Consider the following 11937-nt stretch of genomic DNA (forward strand, 5'->3'; position numbering starts at 1 on the left):
GCCCTGTGCGATATATACATACTGTAACGGTCTTCTTCCTCCTCTGACGAGGAGTAGTAGGAAGGATCGGAGGACCAATGCGCAGCGTGGTAAGTGTCCATATTGATAATTTATTATCATGAACACAAAAACTAAATAACGAGAATGAACGAAACGAAACAGTCCTGTACGGTGAATACACAAAACAAAAAACAATCACCCACAAATCAAGGGTGAAAACAGGCTGCCTAAGTATGGTTCTCAATCAGGGACAACGATTGACAGCTGCCTCTGATTGAGAACCATACCAGGCCAAACACAGAAATACCAACTCAGAAAAAGAAAACAAACATAGACAACCCACCCAACTCACGCCCTGACCACACTAAAACAAATCCATAACAAAAGAACTAAGGTCAGAACGTGACACATACAGTTGAAATCGGAAGTTTATATGCACTTAGTTTGGAGTCTTTAAAACTTAGTTTTTCAACCACTCCACAAATTTCTTGTTAACAAACTATAGTTTTGGCAAGTCGGTTGGGAAATCTATTTTGTGCTTGACACAAGTAATTTTTCCAACAATTGTTTACAGACAGATTGTTTAACTTATAATTCATTGATTCACAATTCCAGTGGGTCAGAAAGTTTACATTCACTAAGCTGACTGTGCCTTTAAACAGCTTGGAAAATTCCCCAAAATTATGTAATGTCTTTAGAAGCTTCTGGTAGGCTAATTGACATCATTTGAGTCCATTGGAGGTGTACCTGTGGATGTATTTCAAGGCCTACCTTCAAACTCAGTGCCTCTCTGCTTGACATCATGGGAAAATCAAAAGAAATCAGCCAAGATCTCAGAATAAAATTGTAGACCTCCACAACTGCACATGGGTACAAGGATCGTACTTCTTGGAGAAATGTCCTCTGGTTTGATGAAAGGAATTAGAACTGTTTGGACATAATGACCATCGTTATGTTTGGAGGAAACAGGGGGAGGCTTGCAAGCCAAAGAGCACCATCCCATCCGTGAAGCACGGGGGTGGCAGCATCATGTTGTGGTGGTGCTTCACAAAATAGATGGCTTTATGAGGAAGGAAAATTATGTGAATATGTTGAAGCAACATCTCAAGACATCCGTTAAAGCTTGGTCGCAAATGGGTCTTCCAAATCAATATTGACCCCAAGCATACTTCCAAAGTTGTGGCAAAATGGCTGAAGGACAACAAAGTCAAGGTATTGGAGTGGAAATCAAAAAGCCCTGACCTTAATCCTATTGAAAATTTGTGGGCTTAACCGAAAAAGTGTGTGCGCGCAAGGCCTACAAACCTGACTCAGTTACACCAACTCTGTCTGGAGGAATGAAGCAAAAGTCTCCCAACTTATTGTGGGAAGCTTGTGGAAGGCTACCCAAAACGTTTGACCCAAGTTTAAAAATGTAAATGCAATGCTACCAAATACTAATTCTCTTTACTAATATTCTGACATTTCACATTCTTAAAATAGTGGTGATCCTAACTGACCTAAGACAGGGAATTTTTACTAGGATTAAATGTCAGGAATTGTGAAACAGATTTGAAATGTATTTGGCTAAGGTATATGTAAACTTCCGACTTCAACTGTATATACAGGTATATGTTTGTTTTCGGCTTCGTCTCTATCAATGTCATGATGTACGCTATTTTTGTGTATCAGTATACAACGTAACAGCTACTGTCGTTTCAATTTACAATGAATATTTATTTGATGATAATTTTATGGCCAATCTGTGTCATTAATTTGACTCTTCAAATGATTTAGATTATGAAAGTTATTGATTGCGCATAGGGTAGTACTTCCATGACATTATTAAGAATCCACTAAACCCCACCATCTTTACCACAGGTCTTTGCCATGATGTTTGGAAATGTAGGAATACAGTATAATTTTTTTCTTTATTCCTTTATCTGCTATGTATAAATCCCCATATACAGTATACTGTAGGTGTACCAGCTCTAAATTCTTCCCGTACTGGAGTTTACTTGTAATTTGATATTTTGAAGTAGTCTATTAGCCTTCATTGTTGTGTTGTTCATTTCAAGGACACTAGTTTAGGTCAAGACTCTTCAGCCAGTGTATAGCCTACTGATGTTTTTTATTAAATTTTTTATTTCACCTTTATTTAACCAGGTTGGCCAGTTGAACAAGTTCTCATTTACAACTGCGACCTGGCCAAGGTAAAGCAAAGCAGTGCAACATGAGAGACTGAAAATATGGCTGATATAATAACACATCAGCCGTTTGACTCCTCTATTAGAACCAACATACTCATGTTATTTCATTGCCGGTACCTGCCAGTGTATTCTCTTAACCATCTTTTACCCATGACATTTTAGAGTGGACCATATTTTTATAGAGTGGCTTGACATTTAGCTCTTAGTATTTGGTTTTATGTTCCATTGCGGCTTGCATGATTAAAGTCTTTAAATCCATTGCCTGTCTGTTAATTCAGATGCACCTGTGCAAACAAATGTGATGGGAAATCCACAACACAGTTGACAGTTGACATTGTGGGAAGCATTGTGACCGACATCTTCTGTTTGCACACAGGATATTCTGAGAGTGGTGTGGTTAGAACAACTAAAACGCTGAACTTGTCCTCTCATAAATCAGTAATGGAAGGTGAGATTGCACGTATCTGAGTAAATGAGCATGCACGTATGGTTCCTTTGTGAATTAATTAACAACATCGTCCACATGCTCGATTCCTCTTCCTCCCCACAGTTCAATGTATGGCCACTATTTTTTTCCCTATATTTTAGTATGGTGCGGTATTGGTATGGAACCGTTCATCTCATTAGAATGTAAACGTATTTGAGAGCGAGTCACTTTTAAGATTCAGTCACCACAGGTTTCCTGCTGGCGCCACACCTCATTATGCAGAAAGAAGTCTCATTACCATACTGAAGTGGATACAAAGTAGGGGAGAGTGGGGTAAGTTGAGCAAAAGGGATCATTTGAGCCAACCTTTTTCTCAGATACCATACACAAAATGAATCATTTGACCAAATATTTAGGAAGAGGCCATCATTTCATGGAGTCTATGAAGGAAGAAAACCACACGGAAAAAGTTAAGCAATTTAGGTAAAAAAAATGTAACGGATTTTCACCAAGTCAATGTCACACCCTGACCATAGTTTGCTTTGTATATTTCTATGTTTTGTTTGGTCAGGGTGTAATCTGAGTGGGCATTCTATGTTGTGTGTCTAGTTTGTCTCAATCAGAGGCAGGTGTTAGTCATTGTCTCTGATTGGGAACCATATTTAGGTAGCCTTTTTGGTGTTGGGTTTTGTGGGTGATTGTTTCCTGTCTTTGTTTTTTGTTGCACCAGATAGGGCTGTTTCGGTTTTCCATGTTTGTTGTTTTGTATTATGTTGAACCACGCTGTAACGCTCAATGAGTGAATAGGTGTGGAGTCAGGCGCAGAGAGCAAAGGATGCGGGAAAAAAACACGCTTTATTGTCCAAAATAATCACAGGAACAAAATAGTATACCCAAACCAGGTATAACTACAAAACAAAAATGTACCCTATCGTGAAATACAAGGACAGCGAGAAACCCAACGAAAACACTAACCACTCTAACACATACAGATGAACAAGCCCGCACAAACAGAAGCGGGCTGAACGAACTTAAATAACCCCACCCTAACAACCAAACAAGGAACAGGTGAAACCAATTAGACGAAACCAAACGAACACAGAACAAAGGATCGGTGGCAGCTAGTAGACCGGCGACGACGACCGCCGAGCGCCACCCGAACAAGAAGGGGAGTCACCTTCGGTAATATTCGTGACAGTACCCTGACCATAGTTTGCCCCCCCCCCCCCCCCCATCCCCCACCTGACGCACAGCTCCCGCAGCGCGCCGACGCCGGCCTTGGGGACGATCCGGGGGCCGAGGCGCAGGGCGATCCGGATGGAGGCGATGGAACTCTCTCAACATAGATGGATCCAGAAGATCCCCCACCGGGACCTAGCACCTCTCCTCCGGACCGTACCCCTCCCAGTCAACGAGGTACTGCAGGCCCCTCACCCGGCGTCTTGAGTCCAGAATAGCTTGTATCGTGTACGCCGGGGACCCCTCGATGTCCAGAGGGGGCGGAGGGACCTCCGGAACCTCACCTTCCTGCATGGGACCAGCTACCACCGGCCTGAGGAGAGACACATGAAACGAGGGGTTAATGCGATAATACGAAGTATCGATAACAAACCTTGTTTACTCTCCTCAGGACTTTAAATGGCCCTACACACTGTGGACCCAGCTTCCGGCAGGGCAAGCGGAGGGGCAGGTTTCGGGTCGAGAGCCAGACCCTGTCCCCCGGTGCAAACACGGGGGCCTCACTGCGGTGACGGTCAGCGCTCTTCTTCTGCTGTCCACTCGCTTGGCGTAATGACTCCTGGACGGCCCTCCAGGTCTCAGAGCGCTGCACCCACTCCTCCACCGCAGGAGCCTCAGTCTGGCTCTGATGCAATGGTGCCAGGACCGGCTGGTACCCCAACACACACTCAAATGATGACATGTTGGTAGAGGAGTGGCTTAGTGAGTTCTGGGCCCAGGGGATGTATCTCGCCCACTCCCCTGGCCGGTCCTGGCAATACGACCGCAGAAACCTACCCACCTCCTGGTTCACTCTCTCCACCTGCCCATTACTCTCCGGGTGATACCCTGAGGTCAGGCTGACCGAGACCCCCAGACGTTCCATAAATGCCTTCCACACACAGGAGGTAAACTGGGGATCCCGATCAGAAACAATATCCTCGGGCACCCCGTAGTGCCGGAAGACATGGGTGAAAAGGGCCTCCGCAGTCTGCAGGGCCGTAGGGAGACCGGGCAACGGGATAAGACGGCAGGACTTAGAGAACCGATCCACAACGACCAGGATCGTTGTGTTCCCCTGAGAGGGGGGAAGGTCAGTAAGAAAATCCACCGATAGATGGGTCCAAGGCCGTTGTGGAACGGGGAGGGGTTGTAACTTCCCTCGTGGCAGGTGCCTAGGAGCCTTACTCTGGGCGCACACTGAACAGGAGGAGACATAGAATCGCACATCCCTCACCAAGGTGGGCCACCAGTACTTCCCCCTAAGACCTCGCACTGTCCTTGAAATACCTGGGTGACCCGACGAGGGTAGACTATGAGCCCATCGAATCAATTGATCACGAACAGCGAGCGGCACGTACCTACGACCCTCCGGACACTGTGGAGGCGCAGGTTCCTCCCTTAGCGCCCGCTCGATGTCCGCGTCCACCTCCCATACTACTGGTGCCACCAGCTTAGCCGCCGGAATGATGGGAGTAGGATCGATGGACCGGTCCTCAGTGTCATAGAGGCGGGACAGCGCGTCGGCCTTAGTGTTGAGGGAACCTGGTCGATACGAGATAGTAAAACGAAATCTGGTGAAATACATGGCCCACCTTGCCTGACGAGGATTCAGTCTAATAGCTGATCGGATATACTCCAGGTTAGGGTGGTCAGTCCAGATAAGGAAAGGGTGCTTAGCCCCCTCAAGCCAGTGTCTCCACACCTTCAGGGCCTTAACCATAGCCAACAACTCCCTGTCCCCCACATCATAATTACGCTCCGCTGGCCCGAGCTTCTTCTAAAAAAAAGCACAGGGGCGGAGCTTCGGTGGTGTACCCGAGCGCTGTGAGAGCACCGCTCCAACCCCAGCCTCGGATGCGTCCACCTCTACTATGAACGCCAAAGAAGGGTCCGGATGCGCCAACACCGGCGCCTCAGTGAACAGCGCCTTCAACCTACGGAAAGCTCTGTCCGCCTCTGCTGACCACTGCAAACGCACCGGCCCCCCCTTCAGCAGTGAGGTAATAGGAGCTGCTACCTGACCAAAACCCCAGATAAACCTCCAGTAGTAATTGGCAAACCCTAAGAACCGCTGCACCTCCTTTACCGTGGTCGGAGTCGGCCAATTACGCACGGCCTTGACGTGGTCACCCTCCATTACCACCCCCGAGCTGGAAATGCGATAACCCAGGAAGGAAACGGCTCGTTTGGAAAACTCACATTTCTCCGCCTTCACGTACAGGTCATGCTCCAGCAGTCGCCCAAGAACCTTGCGCACCAGAGACACATGCGCGGTGCGGTGCGCGTAGTGGAGTAGATCAAAATATCGTCAATATACACTACCACACCCTGTCCGTGCAGGTCTCTGAGAATCTCATCCACGAAGGATTGAAAGATAGCTGGAGCATTCTTTAACCCGTACGGCATGACGAGGTACTCATAATGGCCAGATGTGGTGCTAAACTCGGTTTTCCACTCATCTCCCTCCCGAATACGCACCAGATTATGCACACTCCTGTGATCCAGTTTCGTGAAGAACTGCGCTCCGTGAAATGATTCCACTGCCATAGCAATGAGAGGTAGTGGGTAACTAAAACCCACCGTGATGGAATTGAGACCTCTATAATCAATACACGGACGCAAACCACCATCCTTTTTTTTCACAAGAAAGAAACTTGAGGAGACGGGTGACATGGAGGGCCGAATGTACCCCTGTCCCAGAGCTTCGGTGACATATGTCTCCATAGCCAACGTCTCCTCCTGGGATAAAGGATACACATGACTCCTGGGGAGTGCAGCGTTTACCTGGAGGTTTATCACGCAATCCCCCTGTCGATGGGGTGGTAATTGGGTCGCTTTCTTTTTACTGAAAGCGATAGCCAAATCGGCATACTCAGCGGGAATGCGCACGGTGGAAACCTGGTCTGGACTCTCCACCGTTGTCGCACCGATGGAAACTCCTACACACCTGCCTGAACACTCATCAGACCATCCCTGGAGAGTTCCCTGTTTCCACGAAATTGTAGCATTGGGAATAGCCAGCCAGGGAATCCCCAGCACCACCGGAAATGCAGGTGAATCGATAAGGAACAGACTAATCCGCTCCTTATGATTCCCCTGCGTAATCATCTCCAAAGGAATTGTGGCCTCCCTGACCAGCCCTGACCCTAATGGTCGACTATCTAAAGAGTGCACGGGAAAAGGGGGGTCTACTTTTACTAACGGAATCCTCAACCTCTGAGCAAGTCCGCGATCTATAAAGTTCCCAGCTGCGCCTGAATCGACTAGCGCCTTATGCTGGAGAGAGGGAAAAAATTTAAGGAAACAAATTAATAAAAACATGTGATCAACAGGAAACTCTGGGAAAGTGTGGTGCTGACTCACCTGGGGTAACCGAGGAGTGTTCTGCCTGCCCTCTCGACTCCCAGATGAACTCCTCCAGCACGTCCTCTCCGCCCACAACTGGTACAGGAGGAGTCTCCTCCTCCGATCTCCCTAGATGCGGCCCCTCCTAGCTCCATCGGGATAGGAGCGGGAGGGTCAGGAGGTGGAACTAACAGGACCCTTTCAGAACGTCCGCGAGCAGCTAGCAGATGGTCTAACCGGATCGACAGGTCTATCAGTTCATCCAGGCTAAGCGTAGTGTCCCGACAAGCCAGCTCCCTGCGGACGTCCTCTCTCAGGCTACACCTGTAATGGTCTATCAGGGCCCTGTCGTTCCACCCTGCTCCAGCGGCCAAGGTCCGGAAATCCAGCGCAAAGTCCCGCGTGCTCCTCGTCCCCTGCCTGAGATGGAACAACCTCTCACCCGCCGCTCGGCCCTCCGGAGGGTGATCGAACACAGCCCGGAAACGTCGGGTGAACTCCGGGTAGTTGCCCCTCGCTGAGTCGGGCCCGTTCCAGACAGCATTGGCCCACTCCAGGGCTCTACCCGTAAGGCAAGAGACGAGGACCCCACCGCTGCTCCATCGTACTCCCTCGGAGGCGTAATGCGCAGAGCGCTTGAACCGGATTCCGCTGGGGGAGATGGTAGAGTTGCTGGTGGGAGGGTAGGTGGGGTAGTAGGGAGACCACTCCTCTCCCAACGATCCATCCTCTCCATCATTTGATCCATTGCTGATCCGATGCGATGGAGGATGGACGTGTGATGAAGGACTCTCCTCCATCGTGGGGAGAGGGGTGGTCGCTGCTCCTGCTGACTCCATCATAAGGTGCGGGCTTCTGTAACGCTCAATGAGTGAATAGGTGTGGAGTCAGGCGCAGAGAGCAAAGGATGCGGGAAAAAACACGCTTTAATGTCCAAAATAATCACAGGAACAAAATAGTATACACAAACCAGGTATAACTACAAAACAAAAATGTACCCTATCGTGAAAAACAAGGACAGCGAGAAACCCAACGAAAACACTAACCACTCTAACACATACAGATGAACAAGCCCGCACAAACAGAAGCGGGCTGAACGAACTTAAATAACCCCACCCTAACAACCAAACAAGGAACAGGTGAAACCAATTAGACGAAACCAAACGAACACAGAACAAAGGATCGGTGGCAGCTAGTAGACCGGCGACGACAACCACCGAGCGCCACCCGAACAAGAAGGGGAGTCACCTTCGGTAATCTCCTTCCCAGGAAGAATCCCGTTACAGTCAAATTAATATATTGTGTGAGGTTTCATGTTGCTTGTATCTAAACCAAAGCAAGTCATTTTAGTATTATTAAATACATCAGTTGGGGTCTCTATAAGTTTCCTTGTAGCTGTGTGCCTTGGTTGAGCCAATGGCAATTGATCAAATTAAAGTTTTTTTCCCCCAGGCGTAATGCAAGGCATTATCGCTGGGATGCAAGGTAACAACAGGGCCTAGTCTATGTTACAAGTGTTAAAAGAAAGTACAAAGTGTTTGTTTGGTGTTATGCCTGTGTTAAAATATGCTTAATATTGATTTAAAAACAAAAAGTGATCGTGATTGTGTTGAATTGTGTTTGGGAAATATAGATAGACATGGTTTGAAAAGGTATTAGTAATATTTAATTCAATACATAAATGTGTAGGTTGCTCAACTTACCCCATACCTGGGCTAACTTGTGCCAAGAGACTACTTTTTTGGGGGACAAGCTATGTTTACATTAATTCTGATCATTTCCAGGGATATACAACATCCTGAAGTATATGTAGATATCTTTGTTACAAAGAATACTATATTTCACTTGATGGAGTGATGCTGAATGGAAAAAAATGGCTTACCCCACTCTCCCCTACAAACGCTACCTCTGCAACGCTTGAACCTCATGAAACCCAAAAAGCAATATCCTGTTTTTGTTATAATCCTTCCATGTAGGCTGATAACGTTTGTTTTGTTACGATTGAACAGAGTTTACCCTGTTTATATTTCCCTATCAATGAGCACACTTCATTTAAGATGAACCATCTGCGTGATAACACCGACATGTTTATTGCACAGACAGCTTATACATGGCTGCTTATTGTACTTGAAGCAGTGAGACAGCATGCAGGTTTCGCAATCTCGTTAATGGTCCTCTAAATGTTTCCTCTGAGTGGCTAGCAGGAAATGCAGTGTTTGACTACTTCAACACAGTATAATGTAATCAACCAGTTACTGTGAGCAGACATCTCACTTCCACTGAGAATGACAATACTTGTAAAACAATGAGGGTAACCAGTAACCTCTGCTGTATTTATCTTTGGTTCCTGATTTATGTAGTTTAGGATGTTTGTTTTACTAGCATAGATTTAACTTACCAGAAATGACATTTTATATTGTAGGCCTACTGAAAATCCCTCAACTTGTTAACCCAGGTTAGGGGTTCTCAAATACTATTTGTGAAAGTCCGGTTACACAAATTTGATAGGTGGCAAAAGGTCCGGCTGGATATTGTTATTTATCAGAGTGACTCAAACGTTACAACAAAATCAAGACTAAGTTGAAAGCCCAACGGAGTTCCTTAAACATTATGATTCAATTTCTTTCAGGACCCACGGTCCGTATTGACCCCGTTCTGGTCCGCCTATGGACTATGCCTGAAAAATACAGAAGGAAATTCATATCTAAAATTAGAAGTTATATTACAGATAAATGGATTATCTCTTGAAAATAACGTACTGCTTGAGAAATCTGTGCTCTACGAACTGAACCAAAAAAGGAGTACTAAAACTTAACGCTAGAAAACAAACACAGCGTCAATGCCAGTAAGTCTGCTCACCCACATTTAGTCTATTTCCACACAAAGCCACACAGTATCAAAGCCAGTAAGTCTTGCTCAGGGGGTGCAATGCACCCACATGAGAGAGTCCATTGGCCTGCTTTGGATGAGGGGTGTGTCCTGGTTTGCCAGTGTTGCCTTGCTGCCACCTTTTGGTTTGTGTAGACAACTGTATAGCTTAGCTTGCCAGGCTCATGTAGAAGACATATGGCTGGAAACAATACTCACTACAATAATACTAACTACAGTAACAGGGAGGAAAATAGTATTTAGGAGTAACAAAGACCCCCCCCCCACACACACACACACACACACACACACACCAATATGCTCTCTCTAACCTTATTGTTCTGTAGGAGAAAGGAAGTGCAACTTGAGAAGTGAAACAAACAATTATTGATTTAGAACCACAGAGAGTTGATGACCCTACTGTCATGTCGACAGACATGAGGTTAAAACCGCTTGTAGAGGTTAACTGAGGCTACTGTGTACTGTATGTGTCCACTCTTTCTCTCTCTCTCTTATTACCTCTCTCTCTGTCTCGGTCTCTCTGTCTATCTGTGTCTCTGTCTCAATTCAAAGGGCTTTATTGGCATGGAAAACATCTTCACAATGTCAAAGCAAGTGGAACGGATAAACAAAAGTGAAATAAACAATCAGAAATGACCAGTTAACATTACACTCACAAAAGATTCAAAATAATAGAGACATTTCAAATGTTTTATGTACAGTGTTGTAACAATGTGCATACCGTCTCTCTCTCTCAGTTAGAGATAACCTCTGTGATCAGATAGCAGAACAAAGTGCCTGGTCGACTAACGAACTCAGGCCCAGGTCCTACTGTAAATCTATTTACACACAGTAGTCTAAAGGAACCCCTGTAGGCCTGCATGGGAGGTGTCACCACCACCTTAGCCAGGATATTCTGACCACTTCACTTTGGGTTTGGACAACAACTGCTCACCTATTAGTGAAATGCCTACATTTCGCAGAACTTGTTTTTTTAACGTGTTTACATATTGTGCATGGTATTTCGACATATTAAACTTGACTCTCAATGCTGTATTGTCACAGGACCATTGTAGTTTGTGCATTTATCCAAGCCATGGATAAGCTGTTAAGTGATTGGTGTAAGTGTTTTCCAAGCGGTGGGCACTCCACTACCTCTCTGATTTATAAAGTGGAACACATTCCAATTCCAGCCCACTCTACCCTACTGAGATTAGGACACTAGTGTCCTGTTTGAAAAGCATCTCCATGTTGTTTCATGTTGTTCTAATAGTTCCACCACAGTTAGAACAATGAGCCAGAAATTGAACCGGATGTATAAGTGTGAAGCATCCGCTTGAAATATGATAACGAGAGGAAGCCCAGTGGCCAGCAGTGGGATCAGATGGAGCAAGATGGATTTTTGCTTACATTTTGCACATAATCTCGTCGATGAACAGCAGCGGTGTGTGGGTTACATCACCCCCCCCCCCCCCCCAAAAAAACATATTACAACCTATGTATTGTGATAATTGCATTGTTTGCTCTATAACCTGTTAATTCATATGCCGCGCGACTGATATAAAGGCCTAAAGGGTGAGACAATAAGCACAGTGGCAGAATAAATTCAACCACACCGTTGTTTAATCATAGCAACCTCTGTCCAGTGAAGTCCACGAATAATATACTGCATGTGACAGACAGTTAGTTACATGACCTACAGCATGGTCAAACAAGTTAATGTTTCTGACATTTCCGGACCACTAAACAACTGTTGATTTAGAACCACAGAGAGTTACCGCAAGTCGCAAAGAAAACAGGAGCTGCCTCCACTATACCTGCACCATTTCAACTTCAACATTTCAACATCATCAAATTACCTCTGCTTAGTCTAATAAGGCGACAACT

The 11937-nt window shown here is 45.9% G+C and overlaps 1 protein-coding gene across 1 annotated transcript; it reads right to left on the minus strand.

The window, feature by feature from the left end:
* Positions 1–3452: 3452 nt before the first annotated feature.
* LOC149984914 (uncharacterized) lies at positions 3453–10086 on the minus strand. The gene is made up of 2 exons (XM_090193315.1): positions 7201–10086; positions 3453–4168 (listed from the first exon to the last, which is right to left on the minus strand). The coding sequence occupies exons 1-2, from the start codon at positions 8022–8024 to the stop codon at positions 3991–3993; spliced, it is 1002 nt and encodes a 333-aa protein (XP_090049441.1). The 5' UTR covers positions 8025–10086; the 3' UTR covers positions 3453–3990.
* Between the last annotated feature and the right edge of the window lie 1851 nt (positions 10087–11937).

This window comes from Oncorhynchus mykiss, chromosome 2, assembly GCF_057628025.1.
Source record: "Oncorhynchus mykiss isolate SJ-2025 chromosome 2, ASM5762802v1, whole genome shotgun sequence".
Lineage (NCBI taxonomy): Eukaryota > Metazoa > Chordata > Actinopteri > Salmoniformes > Salmonidae > Oncorhynchus > Oncorhynchus mykiss.